The sequence below is a fragment of the Girardinichthys multiradiatus genome, chromosome 12, assembly GCF_021462225.1.
Source record: "Girardinichthys multiradiatus isolate DD_20200921_A chromosome 12, DD_fGirMul_XY1, whole genome shotgun sequence".
Lineage (NCBI taxonomy): Eukaryota > Metazoa > Chordata > Actinopteri > Cyprinodontiformes > Goodeidae > Girardinichthys > Girardinichthys multiradiatus.
The window spans coordinates 38,125,547-38,143,127 of NC_061805.1; the positions used below are offsets into that span (position 1 = coordinate 38,125,547).

The 17,581-nt window shown below is 40.8% G+C and overlaps 1 protein-coding gene across 1 annotated transcript in view; it reads right to left on the reverse strand.

Moving 5' to 3' along the window:
* The window catches only part of adgrv1 (adhesion G protein-coupled receptor V1), a 169,120-nt gene that overhangs the window by 117,845 nt on the left and 33,694 nt on the right, over positions 1 to 17,581 (reverse strand). Inside the window, 20 exon segments of the mRNA XM_047382560.1 lie at positions 120 to 204; positions 492 to 621; positions 759 to 952; positions 1,067 to 1,247; positions 1,668 to 1,847; positions 2,969 to 3,345; positions 4,492 to 5,226; positions 5,339 to 5,562; positions 5,693 to 5,819; positions 6,233 to 6,493; positions 6,607 to 6,730; positions 6,831 to 6,994; positions 7,212 to 7,392; positions 7,511 to 7,696; positions 12,426 to 12,552; positions 13,334 to 13,366; positions 14,264 to 14,487; positions 14,598 to 14,774; positions 15,347 to 15,673; positions 17,240 to 17,510. Of these exon segments, the coding sequence (XP_047238516.1) occupies positions 120 to 204; positions 492 to 621; positions 759 to 952; positions 1,067 to 1,247; positions 1,668 to 1,847; positions 2,969 to 3,345; positions 4,492 to 5,226; positions 5,339 to 5,562; positions 5,693 to 5,819; positions 6,233 to 6,493; positions 6,607 to 6,730; positions 6,831 to 6,994; positions 7,212 to 7,392; positions 7,511 to 7,696; positions 12,426 to 12,552; positions 13,334 to 13,366; positions 14,264 to 14,487; positions 14,598 to 14,774; positions 15,347 to 15,673; positions 17,240 to 17,510 (4,308 nt within the window).

The following is a 17,581-nucleotide window of genomic DNA, read 5'->3' on the forward strand; positions in this document are numbered from 1 at the left end:
CCGGGGTCACAGCGTAATGTAAATAACAAGCACGCTCAAAAAGGCAAGAATTCCTAAAGGAATGTTACGATAAAGGAGTGGAGAAAGGAGACATAATGGGGAGTGAAGGAGGGGGAGACTTACCAGGATGGTGAGACGATGGAGGGAGGAAGTCAGAATCGCTTTCCCCACTACCACTCGCTTCATCGTGCAGAAAGTGATCAACTAATGGTTCACACACATGGGCCGTGAAGCGAGGGGTTGTGTTGGGTAGGGGGGAGTTCACACCAGATTAAGAGTCACACCGGAAAGGAGATTGAAGGGCAAGCGGGAAGGAGATGTATGTAGTTGGTCACACACGTGAGTTTGTGGAAGCAAACAGGAGCACAGCACACAAACACCCAAACAAAGAAACGGGATGCATCATCAATTCAGACTCCTTTTTTTTAACATTTTTAAAACCACAACATTTTAAGGAAAATCAACCTATAATTCAAATCTGATTTTTTTACCTCCACCATCTGCATTGTAGAGCTCCACTCTAAAAATCTTTTCTAGCTCAGGGACAGGGTTGTCTACAATGGTCACATTGATGAACTTGAACTTGTCTCCTGGAAGGAATTCTAGTATACCCTTTGAGTCCTGAAGAGAAAAAAAAACAAAGTTAAAAACCACAGAAACATCCCATATAATCTTTCTGACAATCATCATCTTTACTTCTAAATACAGAATCAGTGTAGGTGAATTACTAAGAAAAAGAATCAGAAATGTAAAATAACCTCATAGTCTTCAGGGCTGGATGCTGTGAAGGGGGTTGTTCTGTACCCCACTGTGATTTTTCCTAATAGGCCTTGGGCTCTGGCAACTGGCAGCTGGATCTGACCATCCTCCTCATGAACAGTGATGTATGCAGGTTGTAAAGCTGGAGAGATCAGACCCTCCTGAGGTGGGCTAGGCTGGAACTGCAACAGGCCTAAAGGAAGGAAGTGTATGAGAGAAGAAGGGAAAAGTTACGATGAAATGGGAAAAAGTTCATGTTTTACTTAGTGATAAGCAATGGTTTAGAACCCATCTTGAGAGTGAATACCATAAGGATGGTCACTTGCTGTGACAGTGACAGTATTAACAGAGTTATTAGGATCGATGCTGGCTCCGCTGGTTGGGGTGGAGCCTGGCTTCCTGTCAGCAGACTTTGCTGACATCAGAGCAACCTGAAAAGACTCTGCAAGCTCTGGGAGGTTATCATCATACACCACTAGGTTCAGCACCTGAAGGAAAGTTTGGCAAACATTAGTCCCTAAAACCCAAGAGAAACAGTCCAAACTACACCCTTTACTTCAGCTAAATTTACGGTTGAGTATGTGCCACTTTTAAACAAACAGCAATAATAGTGTTTATGTTGCTTCACTAAATGCAACATTGTCCCTACATGTTTGTTAAGCTTCAAATTTGCTACCAAGCAACCTCCAGGAGGAGCTGTTTATCAAGAAACAAGACAGCTGGACTGCAGAAAAGTTGCATATCAATTGTTTTTTTAAATTACCTTTTTAGTTTGTAAATACAGTGCAGAGAATTTCCTTAAGACATGCTACGTGCACAGTGGACTAACAGGTGCACTTTATCATCCTGGATAAACTCCAGTAAGAGTGTCTTTCCCAACTCACTGCAAGACTGCTACAGAGACGCACCTCAGAGCGCTGTCCAGGTGTGAAAACCACAGCTCCAGTTGCATTAACAAAGTCTTCGTGTGCTGGGCCATCACTTTTCAAGCTGTCCATCTGGGTAACAGTGTAGTTCACGGAGACATAATCCAGAGATCCCCGCATACGTTCAATCACACAAGAAACGGTGGAGCCCTCCTCAGTGATCTGTTGGGACATGCATCAATAATCATTCAAATATGGATGTCGTTGTAGTATTTAGTTTACCGTGGTATATTATAAAAAACAAATGTAATAACTGCTCTGTAGTAGCACTTAATAGTGCAAACAACTATATGTCTCTAGATGGTCTAAAAAGAAATGCTCGCTTTCTGATGGAATGCTGTCCCCAGCGATGCCATCTGTTGTATTCTATGAAACAAGGAGCAGGATCTCCAGTTTCCAGTGAAGGAACTCCAGATCCACTTCTATAGGAATGCCCCCTACAACAGACCTGTGCTGCCTCACCAGCTGTCGCTCCACCTGAGATGGTACAACACACGAGTGCACTCTCCCTCCAGCCCGGCATACAGACTGATAAAATATGCAGCAACACAGAGACTGACAACCAAATGGATTCACATTATGTGTTTCTATCATGTATATATTTACCGTGCAGACACAATATGATATAAATGGCAATACTACAGATCTTCAGCCTTACATAGCATTTTACAATGGCACATACCCAAAAGCAAGTGGTTACCTTAATTTTTTTTTTCCTTTAGCTAATGATAGAAATGCTTAACTGAGGTTTCACAATGATGAACGTTCTCGTCACCAACTTTGGAGGAGACAAAAACTGAACATTTCATTAATGAGATTCACATTATAAAAGGGCAACAACTCTAAACAGACAACTAGAGCTACAACTGAAATGTTTAAATCAAGGTACATCTATCTGTTAGAATGCCCCAGCCAAACTCCAGATCTCAATCCAATAAGGAATCTGTGGCAATACTAAAAAAAATAAAACTAAAATTAAAATTGTTGCTAATTTGAGGTATTTTGCAAAGAAGAATGGGCAACAATCTCAACTTTTAGATATGCAAACCTGGCAGAGATATACCCATTGGGACAATGAAAGTTGATTCTACAAAATATTCATGCAAGGAGGCTGAATATAAATGCACACCACAACTATTTTATTCTGAACTTTTTATTAAAATCTTGTATAGTTTACTTTCAACTTTATAATTATGCACCACTTTTTGTTAGTCGATGGGACAAATCTATTATACAGAAAGATGATGGTTTAAAAACTGATCATCTGCATTTCAAATACTTACATCAGGTATGCAGGCTCCAGTGAATCCAAAAAGCCCATTGGCATTGTCACTCTTCATGATCCTCAAAACAGCAGTGGGTCTGGGAAAGGGGAGGCGTGCGCCACCATGCACAGCCACCAGCTGCAGATAGAACACCTCCTCTCCTTCCTCCTCCTCATCGTTCCTCGTTTCCACAACGAATGACTTCTGCCTCTCGTCCTGCCGGTACCGGAGGTAACCCGAGATGTTTCGCAGGTCTACTTTAGCGGGCTGAGTGTGGAGCTCATGGATCTGGCTGCGGTTAAGCCTTGTGTGGTACAGGCGGACATCCTGGAGAAGGCCAGTGTAGCGCTGTCCACCTTCGAGATCTGACCCAATGAACACTGAAGCCGGTTCCCCTGTAGTAGAAATACCAAAAAACATTGCATAGTTTAACATAACTCATTTATTCATTAGATGTTTAATAACTTAGAAGCACAGAATCTATAGTGTTATACCACAGCTATACAAGTAAGAAAGCCTTTGCTACTTAATGAAAATAGTAATCCACGTCTTAAAATACGCCAGTTCGTACGTGCATGTGACATGTTTCTCTGTCGTTAACTCTTACTTCTGCAAATTGATATGACAAAGTGAAACATGCACACAATTGCTTAATTTAATTCAAACCTAAGATTTACAGTTATCAAGAAAAACCAAACAAAACTAAACTACTTCTTGATTTGGTGTAATAAGGAATTTTTGTTTCAGTGTGTAAAAAATATGTCATCTAAGTCAGATACAACTAACAGTGAAACTATTATAGCTGCTTTTATTGTACTGGATTACGACAACAAACAGAATCTTGATTAAAGCCACCAAGTGACTGGCTCCGGCTCTTTCTCATTATTCATTTATACTCTTGCACCTCACACACCTCTCACATCCTGTACTTATACACAAGGGACAAACCTGTCATCCACCGGAAAGCAACTTAAATTCCACAAAATGCAGTACATCTTTGGGTCAAGCTTCCTGGTGCAAACATTAACACAGCCTGACAGGTTATTCTTCATCTCTCTTTTGCAGCTGTATGTAGCAAAAGAGGCATGAGGTATTTCCCCTTTCACAGTCTTTCATGAAATACAGGCCAATGTCTACATTAATTAGAGAGAATATGAAGAAAAGGTGATGCCGACTGATTTCTTTTAGCTGTATTAAAATCCAACAATGCGCAGGTTGTGCAGCCACTCAAGCATTGCAGAGCCCCAGTAGTTCAGAACAATGAGGCTGAAACTGAAAGGTGAATGTGTGTGAAGAAAGGTCCACATACATTAACTGTATATGTGCAAACTGTGGACTTCCAGCATTAATTGGGAAACAAGAGACAGAAGTTAAAAAACTCTAATGCAGATGGTTTTAGCTCTTTGTGAAACATTTTTGACTTTGTGAATTTTTGTAGAAAAATACTAACCGGTAAAAGCCCATACACAATGTCCTATTAAAACTAATACTTCTTTATTAAGCACTGCAATGTTCTGTTGATTTGTGCAAAAGTAGCCTACCATCATTGATCCCTTCCCCTTTGATGCTCCTCAGGCCTCCAGGTATAGAGGTCCCATCCAAGAAGAACTCAATAATCCCATCATCAATTGTTATAATGACATGTAGCCATGTATTTTCTTTCACAAACTTCTCTGCAGTGGCCCTCGCCACTTGGGTAATATTTGAACCTATAACTGTATAGTACAGCATCACAGTGACATGGGACTCATTGGTGTGGACTTTCACTGCATAATGCAAGCTTCCATTTCTTGTTCCTTTGGACATTATGAAGCCATCAGTGTTTAGTCCGGGCACCAGCCAAGCTGAGAAGGTGAAGTTACCCACAGCTGCAGGTGCATGTTCAGGGGATATGGTCCCGTAAGCTCCTGGAAGGCCAGAGAAGAACCAAGTGTCAGTGGCTGAATGGTGTCTCCTAGCATGAGGCCTAAGCTCAACCTCATCTGGGAAAGAGGCTTGCAGCAACAGATCATCCATGAGAGGAAGACCCTGTGGGAAGCTCGCAGACACAATCTCCCAGGAAACTCGCACATCGCCGAAAGTGCCCCGCTGTCGGAGAATGGTGAAGGAAGTAACATAGGACATATCAGTTTCAGTGAGTACATCCTCAGCAACTTCTTGGTCCAGGTTGTCGGGAGCAATGGCAAAAAAACCAAATGGGTCGTCGTTAAAAGGAATGAGGACTGAGGCATTCAGAGAGGTTGTAGCAAGTTGTCCCCCTGTCCCTGGGTAACCACCTAAAAAAATCATGGACATGGAGTTAAAAAGGTTCCAAACATTTTTCAAAGAATGGCTAAAATGTCAAAGGTATAGACACAATTCAAATTGTATGTTAAAGTTCATATTCACCGGAAATATTGACCAGTCTGAGAACAAAGAACTCATTAAACTCTGGAAGTTTATCAGAGATGGCCTCCAGGAAAATCGGCTTGGCTTCTTCCCCAGTAGTAAAGGTGATGGAGCCAAATGTGTGTACAAACTCCTGGTTTTCGTCAAGAGGTGTAAATGAGTCATTGGCAAACAGCTGCCAGGAGACTGTTACATTTCCAAAGTGTCCCCTTGCTCGTAGCACACTGGACAATATGAAGAAAAAAAATCAATCAATAATAAATAAGGCACACAAAATAGGGCATAACATCAAAATTCAAAAATAATTTTTATTATATTGCAAACTTAAATATGAACTGAGGATCCATTTCTTACTAAAAGCTGTTGCTCTTGCCCTCTTCTACAGGTTTTTTAACAGTTTCCAAAGAGAAAACTCCATTGGCATCATCATTAGCTTCAATCACCACAGTAGCTGTGTCTGCAGCATAAACTACAGCATCGCCTGTGTGCACATATCTTTGGTTAGATCAACACAGTACTGAAAGCAATGTAGCATAAAAACAGAAATGTAGACTGATAACAAACCACAGGGTCAAATACAAGGAAAATAACATTTAAGATGGGGTCTGAAAATAAAGCGTTCCATAAGTAGGCCATTCTAAAACCATTCTAAAAAACAATATACAAGAAATACAAAGATACTTGCAAGCTATATTTAGCTAAAATTACTTTTTCCCATAACTGCTCTCAAAACCCCACACAGTAAGTTGCCAAACTATGAGCACACTACACCAACCATGTTACAGTGCAAGCAAGTCTATTTGCAAAAGTGTTAAGCCTGTATGTGCAGCTGGTTGGGGTTAAAACACCAGTCCTGCCATAAACCAGAGGTGACCTAATACTAATTACACTCACCTGTGGCGTTATATAAAATGATGTAAAAAGGTTCATCCGTCTCTGGTATGTCATCGTCTTCAATAACCACAGATATGTTCTTCATCCATTCCCCCACATCATACACTAATAATGTGCTATTTGTCAGAACAGTAAAGTCATCTGCTGATGATCCACCAAAATCCACTCGATACATCACGGTCGCTATAAAGTCAGCTTGGCCTGCCCTCAGGACAGTGAAGTTAGCAACGCCTCCTTCATGAACACGTACAATGACTGGTTCTGAGGTGAGCAGGTTACGTTGAAGGAGAGGAAAGATGGATGAATCATTAGAGTCATTAGATACTGAAGATGTAGCTCTTCAGAAGATTTTCTGTTTTTAGTTTGATTGTTACCAGAAAAATATATGGGGTCATCGTTCTTGTTAATCCACAAACTGGCACTAAGTATGTTTCCCAGTCTTGCTCCACCTATTGCATTTGACAGTGTGATGGTGAAGTTTTCCTTGTCTTCTGGGATCTTATATCATACAAATATAATAATAATACAAATTTAAATTCAAATAAGAAAATCAACTGAAATGAATGCAGGCTTTTATGAGTTAAGTGTAACAACTTACCTCATCAGGTACAGAGGAGAGGGTGAGGTTTTTCAAGTACTCTCCTTCTTTGAACGTAATGTTCCCCTCAACGGGCACAACATCTCCAGTCAGTGCCCGGTCCAAGACCCACTGAACTGACACTTCTTGAAAGAGACCCCTATTCCTCACTACAGGGTACACAGCTAAAAGAGAGAAAATTAGTTACATTGTTCAAGGCTTATATTATCTTATTCATCCATTTTCTCTTTAACATTTAACAGAAGGTTTGGACTACAGCTCATTTTCATTAAACACCATAATGTAAATTACTCTGTTCATACAGATTCAGCACAGTTATTAGGTCAGTTATTATAGGGAGATTTCACATGCAATGTAAACGTATCCTATTAGGATACTTACCCTGGTGTAATGCACCTCCTTTGCTTTCATTGATGGTAACTGTAAGTCCTGATTGGATAAATTCAATGACCCCAAAAGGGTCATCATTCTTGCGGATAGTGATGTTGACCTCCCTGTGGTTGCCTAGACGACTTGGTGGAGTGCTGTGGCTACTAAGTGCCACAGAAAACATCTCATCCAGCTGTATGAACACACAAACAGGCGCAAACCAGAAAACACATTTTACCATAATGTTGCTAAAATATGTCTTTTGTTATTTTTCATAATAAATTAAATCTACCATTCTATTATGTTCTCACCTCAGGTATCCCATCAGGCTTTGCAACCAGTGCCACCACCACCTCTCTCTCCCCAGGTTTAAACTCAAGAATACCTGTAGCTCCATAGAATTCAGCACTGCCTGATGGTGTCACTGTGTATCGTATCAACTGTTTCAGGAGTTGTCCTTGAGCTCTGACCACGCGCAGTTCCACAGCCTCACCCTCCTTAGTATAAAGTGGACACATTTTACCAGACAGACCAGTGAAAAATGAGCATGATATTTACTGCCAACACTTAAACTAAGAGGAACCTCTACAACCCTGATGCCAACATAAGCAACCTTGGTAGATTACGATACAATTGATCACATTTAAATAAGGCAATGTTTTTAATACAGATTCTGACGTGCATTTTCCCAGGGTGGAATGATGACAAAGCATGCAGAATTAGGTGCACAAACATAGATTTAATTTGGATTACATTTCATCCACACAGGGTCTAATACAAACAGGCTCATATACAAACATATACCACAATAATATGACCATTAGCAAGTTGCAGAGAAACCATAAACAGTTTGTAGCTATCAACAAGGTCTTGGCATAATCGCGGCAAAATATTTGGCTAATCTTCTTATCAGAAATGGCAAAGTTTAAATAAATAATCTGGTTTTCTGACATGGCTTTAAACAAACTCCAGACATTTTTAATGGGGTTAAGATCAGGGTTAATCCAGAAGTTTAATGTTAGCCTGCTTTATCCATTCCAAAACTAGATTTGATGTGTTTGGCTATTGTCCTGTTGGAACACTACATACTGTCCAGGCTTCAACCAATCAGCGGGCTAAATTGCGGTGAAGAATTTGGAGGTAGTCCTCCATTTTCATTATTTCTACCTACTTTTAGACAATTCATCTGTACCACTGGTAGCGAAACAGACCCTTATCATATTGGTACCACCACTATGCTCGGTAGCTGGAACAGTGTTCACGGGGTTGAAAATCTCAATCCCAATATTTTTCTGGTCTTCCCATACTCAGCATTTGGCTTCTTCGAGTGGACAGCTAAAAATTTCAAATGAGCTGATGAGGTCGATCTTTTTCTTTAGAAAATACGTGTACGTTGATGTCAAACTCTCCTTACTGGAGACAGAAACACAGATGTCCAGGATATTCTAGAATTGCGCCGCTCAAGGTGGCAGCAGGTTGGAGTAGCTCTGTTACTTTTGATTCTGATTTATTCTTTTTTGGGAACTATTCCTCTTGTGGTGGATACAGTTGATTTTCTGTTGGATGACTGTCCTCTCCGGTGTCAGATGCTGTGCAGCTTGGAGGATTTTTCCTAATACTTTCTATTTTTGGACATTTGTTATGATGCATTGCCATGGCAACGGGGTTGTTTCTTACAACCTGGAGCAGCTGATTAATATCTCAAAAGCTCAAATAATACTTCAACTACAACCCCAAATCCCCGATGAGTTGAAAAGGAGACGCCGTGGATGCAGAGCAGGAGCTAAGAGAAAAGAGAGAAGGAGGAAGTTCAAACCATCTCTTCCGTCGATTATGATGGGCAATGTGAGATCGTTGGGAAACAAGTTGGATGAACTCCAAGCCCTACAAAGGACCCAGCCAGAGTACCAGGCATGCAGTATTATGTGTTTTACTGAGACATGGCTGCAGGATCATATCCCCGACTCCAGCGTCTCTCTGCCGGGCTTTTTAACCATACAAGCAGACAGAGATTTAAAGAGGAGTGGCAAATGTAAAGGAGGTGGACTGGCAGTACTTGTGAACAACATATGGTGTAATCCAGGACATGTAACTGTGAAGTGTCATCTCTGCAGTCCAGATAGTGAACTGTTGGCAGTAACTTTTCGTCCATATTACTTACCCAGAGAGTTCACCAGTGTTATTTTGGCAACAGTTTACGTTCCACCTTCCGCTGTTGCCGACACTGCATGTGATGCCATCAGCTCAGTTGTTGCTAAGCTACAGACACAAAACCCCAATTCTTTTGTGGCAATTTCTGGTGATTTTAACCATGCTTCACTCTCTGCTACACTTCCAACGTTTCAACAGTTTGTCAGCTGCTCTACCAGAGAAAACAAAACATTGGATTTGTTTTATGCAAATGTCAAGGACTCATACATCTCTACAGCAAGACCTCCTCTAGGCAAATCAGATCACAATCTTGTTTTTCTCTGCTCGAAATATAAGCCCCTTGTTCAGAGGCAACCTGTAATAAAGAGGACTGTGGGAAAATGGTCACAGGAAGCTGAAGAAGCTCTGCAAGGTTGCTTTGAGGATAGAGACTGGGACGCACTGTGCCAGCCACATGAAGAGGACATCAATGCCATGACTGAGTGTGTAACCGACTATATAAACTTCTGTGTGGATAACATCATCCCCACCAGAACCGAGTCTAATAACAAACCTTGGATCACCAGTGACCCGAAGGACCTGCATAACAAGAAAAAAAGAGCCTTCAGAGAGGTAGACAGAGAATTATTGAGGAGTATACAGAAGCAACTTAAAGTCAAGATAAGAGACAGCAAGGAGGTGTACAAGAAGAAGCTGGAGAGCAAGCTCCAGCAAAACAATATCAGAGATGTGTTGACAGGGATGAAGAAGATCACAGGCTTCAGGCAGAGGGATGATCGGACCGATGAAGGTCTGGACAGAGCCAATGAACTGAACACATTCTTCAATAGGTTCAGTTCAGAAACAAGCTTCGCATCCTCCTCTCCTGCTCACAGCCAAACAGTCATTCCACCCTCCTTTGACCCACAGCTGTCCAGTAACACCTCAAATTTTTTATCTTCCACCTCATGCCTAGACCCTTCTGCTTCTACATGTTTGCCTTCAACCATATCAGAAGATGCTGATGCTTCCTTTGCTTCCCCCTTCCACCAGCGTGTCTCAAGAAGTCAAGTGAAGATGCAACTGGAGAGACTGAATCAGAATAAGGCTGCAGGTCCAGATCATGTCAGCCCTAGAGTCCTGAATTCCTGTGCAGAGCAGCTCTGTGGGATTCTGCAGCACCTCTTCAACCTTAGCCTGGCCCAGAAGAAGGTTCCGGTATTGTGGAAGACCTCCTGTCTTGTTCCGGTACCAAAGAAAACTCACCCATCAGTCCTCAATGACTATAGACCTGTTGCCCTGACATCCCATGTCATGAAGGTCCTAGAGAGACTCCTGTTGGCCCACCTGAGTAAGCAAACAGTAAACCATCAGGACCCCCTTCAGTTTGCTTATCGCTGTGGAGTTGGAGTTGAAGATGCCATCATACACCTGCTTCAACAAATCCACTGTCATCTGGACAAAGCCAGTAGCACTGTGAGGATCATGTTCTTTGATTTCTCCAGTGCATTTAATACAATCCAACCTGATTTTCTTTGTCAGAAACTCCAGAAGACTCAGGTGGAGGCTTCAACAATCTCCTGGATCAAAGACTACCTGACAAACAGACCACAGTTGGTGAGACTGAAGGGTTATGAGTCTAACCAGGTAGTCAGCAGCACAGGAGCACCACAGGGGACTGTACTCTCACCATTCCTTTTCACTATGTACACCTCAGACTTCCAGTACAAGACAGACTCCTGTCATCTGCAGAAATACTGGGATAATTCTGCAGTCGTGGGGTGGATCAGAGATGGACAAGAAGCTGAGTACAGGAAGGTGATGGACCGCTTTGTGGCATGGTGTGGACACAATCATCTCATTTTGAACGTGACTAAAACAAAGGAGATGATTGTAGATTTTAAGAGAAACAGGAATAAGTCAAAAACTATTTCTATCATGGGAGAAGAAGTGGAGGTGGTGGAGTAGTATAAACACCTCGGTGTTCACCTGGACAACAGACTAGAGTGGTGATGCAACTGTGAGGCCATCTACAAGAAGGGACAGAGCAGACTGTACTTCTTGAGGAAGCTTAGGTCCTTTGGTGTTTGCAGCAAGATGCTGCATATCTTCTATAAGTCTGTTGTGGAGAGTGTGATCTCTAATGCCATCATCTGCTGGGGAAGCAGCATCAGAGCCAGGGACTTAAAAAAGCTCAACAAGCTGATAAAGAAGGCTGGTTCTGTTCTGAGGACTCCTCTGGAGATCATTGTGGAAAGACAGATTCTTCATAAAACGAAGAACATTATGGAGAACCCTGAGCATCCTCTTCATGAGACTGTCCTATAACAACAGAGTGTCTTCAGTCAGAGGCTTCTTCAGATGTGCTGTAAGACGGAGCGCTACAGGAGATCCTTCCTGCCCACAGCCATCAGCATCTACAACGACTCTTTGAGGAAACCCTCATAATATGAGCTATAACAACATTTAATTTCCCTTTGGGATTAATAACGTATTTTTGAATTGAATTGAATATTCCTGTTTATGATCAGCTTGAGCCTTGGTGGGACTTACGTTAAACATTTGTACCAATTTCCTGCATCTGAGATCGGCAGTGTAGGTCAGACTATTGATGTTCCAACAGAACAATAATCCCGAAAACACATAGAAAACTAGCTTTGGAAGGCTTTATGAATGGCCTCCCTGAGGCCCTGACCTCAGTCCTATTAAAATTTATTGGAATACGTTCAATGCTGGGGTCGTACCAGAAAACCAGCTAATATAAAAAGCTCTACCACTTCTCATAGGAAGAATGGCCAAATATCATGTGCCAGGTTGCTCACAGCTATAAAGTCTCTAGCTTCTCTGAAACTTCCAAAGGGACATTTACACAAGTATAGGTATGTATTTATTTATTTGATCCTGCGTCGATTAGAAGAAAATTCACAACTTCACTGAAGTTGTTTGCAACATGACTATTCCCCCCAAACAAAAAAACGGTTCATATTAAAAGCCCAAAATTGTTATGACATTCAAGTTGATGTTGAGTGGGTGTAAACTTTTAACTGGCACTGTAGAGTGCTTTTTTCTATGGTAGTCTGTTACATGTAAGCTTACGTTGATAAACCATGGACCTCTGGAAAACTGGGAGAATTCAAACACTCCGCCAGGATCATCGTTCTCCATGATGACAATCTCTCTGCTGGTGAAGCCTGCTTTCAGGATCTGATTCTCTACATTACTCCTATGCCACAAAGTAATAAACAAAAAGAAAAGCAGACAAGAGTGCATACACAGTATTAGACCAAGGGAAGAACAGCAGATGTACTCAATACATTTTTTTTATTTCAGGTATTTTACATTTCCTGTCAAGAACTAAAGTCACATCAAATTCATAATGAAGCTGCTGACATCTCTTAAATTGCAGTTCCCTTTTTACTTTGCACTTGTTTTGGACTTTGAAAAACTCTAACAACAGTAGCTTAAAGGTTCAGTATAAACTTCTTAATGCATTCCTTGTATTGTCTGGTGCACGTTCACTCCATATGCTGAGCCCCTGCTGATTAAACCACTTTTAAAAACAATGTCAGTCAAGTGTGTGTGTGTGTGTGTGTAAGTGTGTGAGTCTATATAACTCCACAGGGTTGTGTGTTTATGTGTATATGCTAGGAAAATTGGAGCCAAGCATAACATAATGGGCATTACAAAGAAATGGTATACAAAGAAGGATTTCAGCACTTCAAGCAGTGTAAGCCATTGAGCTGCATGCATTAAAACACCATCTTTAAAAAGGCTACATTATCAAGGGTGGTTAAATTAGCGCAAAACACATACTCTCACAACAAAAAAACTGTTTGATTATGTTTTTCACACTATGGCAGCTTTCCCCAATCTATTCCAGCCCCCAACCACATTCCCTTCCCAGACCAATACCCCAGAAATCTAGAAGTAGACACTTGTCTGAAAAGAGAAAGACTTGATTCAAGCCACACAAAAGGCCTAGGTTCACTTCACTCTCCACTTACCCAAAGTACACTATAAAGTGTGCAGCCTCCACCCTGCAGGGAGGAGTGGGAGGGAGAGAAAGCCACGGTTCTCATCAGAACAGGGACCAACAGATGTAACACCCCCCATGTCCATCAAATGAAATAAAACTACCTTAAAAGCTGTATGAAACATTTCTGTTTCTTACCTTCTCTCTATGTCCAAATAATAAATACAATTATACACAATGTACAAATTGGCGAATTTTCACCTTCATAAACCATGACTGGCTGACCTTAAATTGAAAAATCATATCTTTTTGTGATCTTTTTACTTGCACTGACAACAATCCACAAGGGTATCACTGTTAATGTTTGAAAAGGGCTCAAAGTCACTTGTTTTCAGAATCAGTGATATATTTAAGAAAGAAGTGTAAAGATATAAGAAGCCATTTATAACTAAATCAAATTTTCTATGACATGTCAAAACAAGTCTCCAATTATTCAGGCTGCAAGAAAGCAGGAGAGAAGGAGATTTTCAGCAGATAATAGGAAGACCAAACGGAGAACGCCTAATGTACTTTGTCTGTGTTGGAACAAGGATTTTAATATTTTGGCAGCCTTTTCAAAAATTCAAAGTTAAGGAAAGGATCTACATTCTTTAGAATTTACAAGTCTTCACTGCTGTTTTAGTTTTGCTTGTCAAGATAACTGCACTAATCATGAATATAAGATGCTAAAAAGCTGGTTAAATATTTTTTTACAATAATCACTCCATCAAACACTGGCAGGACATGGCCTATGCTCCTACTATATACTAAATGACTGCTGACAACCGCCAAGCAAAAAATAAATAATTGTAAGGCTAAAATCAGTATCCAAAAGACAAAGCTTTACCAAACCAATCAGAAATCAGTCACAACATTCTGATTGGTGCAGCGCTACTGTAAAGTATTAGCAACTTATACGCACCTGTCTAGGGTGAGCAGCAAGGTTTCATTGATCTCAGGGATATTGTCAGCCATGACGGTAAGGTTAATAAAGGCATCACTCTGTCTGGAGAGGAAGACAACTGATCCATTAAATGGTGTCAGATCATCAGCAGTTACATCATTACGATTGGCCCCAATTGGCTGAAGACTCCAGAACACCACAGCCTGACCATCTGTCCCATCCCGCCTCAGAGGGAGGCTAACCTGCACAAAGTATAATCAACATAAACATAAGTAAATGCAGCATATTCAAAACTACCTATTTGTGTGTACTTTTGTAAAAAAAACAAGAAACAAAAACACTTATATCTCACCATGCTGGTATTGCTGTCCTCTGGTTCATAGAGTACCACTGTAGTATTAGTTGTAAAGCCAATTTCCCCATTAGCAATGTCAGGGGTGACGGTCAAGGTCAGATTAAGAGGTCCCCCAAACCTCGGGCTGTTAGAAGGAATTGATGGGGTGATGTCAACCAGCTCCACTTTATTCAACTGGAAACAAGGAAAATGCCTCAGTTTACACAAGTTGACAAGCTAATACAAATGGTGATAATTACAGCTTTGGCGCATTAATTAATAGCTAATTAATAGCTTTTTTTGCAATTATTCTCTAAAAGTGCCAGTTATTCACTTAAATGTGCCCATCTCTGCTGTAAAGTTCAGAAGCTTTGTATATGTGACTGATTAGGGTTCTACAGAACATCAAGAAGGATTTTCTAACACCTGGGTTAGCTGTTGGGGCAAATCCCATATGCCAACTATTTACTCATGCAAATGAGGCACTTAGGGTGTATTCCCACTTGCCACTTTTGGTCCACTTTAAACGGACCCGAGTTCGTTTCCCCCTTTAGTCCGGACCTTTTGTGCAGGTGTGAATACACTCAAGCGAACCCTGGTCCGGACCAAACAAGCGGACCAAAGGACTTTCCTGGTGTGAATACACCCTTAAACTTTGGATGACTGTAATTTAGTCCAAAGTGCTAACACAGATTGAAGGAATGTTTTTTTGTTACATTGGCTAGCAAATGTTGCTTCTAAATTTCAATATTGCATCTTCTAGTTACCTGAATAAGGAAATGTGCTCCGTTTTGCAGAAAGGCGTCATTGCGGATAGGCAGTATGACATGGACTGTCCATTGACGAGAAAACAGAACATTAACAGACCTGCTAACATTCAGAACCTGGTCTCGGGCCAGATTAGGATCTACTGGGCCTGCAGGAATGTAGAGTGCAGTAAGGGCCATGGACACGTTACCCAGCGTGCCACCATTTCTTGCAAAATTTAGAGAGAGGAATCGTCCCTGGGGTTCGCTCTGGATGCTCTGTTCCTTGGCTGGGTCAAACCGAAAAAGTCCATAGACATCGTCGCTATCCTGAATGTAAAACACCATCTTTGGGAAAAATGAAAAAAGAAGGAATACAATTAATCAGACTAAACAAATCTAAATTATGACAAATGTATTAATAAAAGATAAAAAATACATTTCTATGTTGTAGTCAATACACAATATATTTCCCTTCTATGCCACTCTAAGTCATAAGTACCTGACAGCTGTCATTATGTGGTAAAACTGCACAAAGAGCAGCTGAAACACCAGTACTTAAATGCTTTAATGGCCAAAGTAAAGAGTTACGCATATGAAACGGGAGAACTATTTCTATAAGTTTGTCAAGACATAGGTAACTGGAACTGCAGTAAAACATGTTTCAAGCCTAAATATCATCTCAGCCTCATCAAAATGGGTAGGAAACATGTCTGCACTAGAAACCGTAGCACTATTGGTCTACAAAATTTTATTTTCAAAGGAGAGTTAAGTGAAATGTAACGCAGTATTAATGTACTGCACTTTAAAACTACTTAGTTTACAGGTGTAGACTGTTAGGCTCAAAATTATTCTTACCCTTAGATGTAATAATTTCTAATTAGAAATGACTCCCATAATATAGTAAGGCAATATTTAAAAGGTTTTTTATTTGCATTTTTATAAAACAAATTACAGAATGCCTCCATTAGTATTTTTGACTATTCATCTGTTGTGATGAATAGTCAATAGTGATGATGAGGTTGGAAGACCTCCTGGCCATCTCCCAATCTTCACCTGTAAATGGCAATAGTTTTGATTAAGAATTGTATTTGAACACCTATTCTTAAATGATTGGTAACACAGACAAGAAGTCTGGAGAGGTACATTCCTAGAGTACTTCATTGTTTTTCCTGTTTTTGTATTACTATAATTGTATTTTATGTATGAGAAGACAGCAAATGACAGAGGGTGACTGGAACAGGAAAGACATTACATGAGAGTGAATGTAGTAAACCAGAGCCACAAGCTAACTTTGGAGAGGTATCCTCTTTAATTAACTCAGCTCAAAACTGTTAAAGATTTAAAGAGTGTTAAACTATGGCGTATATATTATCCCAGAACAATCATTGGTCTGGATGCATGTGTGACACATTTGCATCATCTAATCTGCAGCTCACTATAGGGAGTATATATTTATCTTAATGTTTTATAGATCATCATCAATTATCATTAAACTTGTGTGTTTATTCTTACCCACTTTGCTTTGCACTCTTCTTACGTGATGATGAGTTTCTGATATGTGTCTGTATGTGGCATCTTAAAAATAAACTAGACTTTGATCTGCCCACTGCTTTCACACGTAGCCAAGAAGCGTGGACAAAGATGGAAGCCATAAAAGCCTGTCACTACACCCATGCTTAAAAAAGATGCAGAGCGCGCCTGCTGTTTCCGCTTTGTTTTGATTTAGCCACATTAAGGGAACACCCACAGAGCAAAATAACGCACTAAGGAGTCGACTCCGGCTCCATGTGCCAAGATTGCATCTGTAGCTCACAGTAGGTCACACACACATGCATAGCACATGGATGTCTCTCACAACAAGTGCGGTCTCTTTTTTTCCTCTCACACACATTAAACACCAATAAAGCTCACCTCCATAGGCTCGTCAATTTCCGCATTTCCAGTAACAGTGTTGGGCAGCAGTTTCAGAACAAAAGCCTCTGCTTCTTCAGGTTGATCATCAGCCACAATATTTATTGAAACCACAGCTGTCACCTGACCGGCAGCAAATTTCACGGTTCCAAACTGGGGCGTCAAGTCATCCAACACTGGCGAGGGATCGCTCGAATTCCTGCTGATGGACCAATTTACAGACACGTCACCGTAGCTTCCTCCATTTCTTACAATAATGATCCCATTAAATCTGGAGAAGAGATAATCTTAGATGTAATTACATTACATTAAGAGCAAGCATCCTTTGCAAATATAACAGCT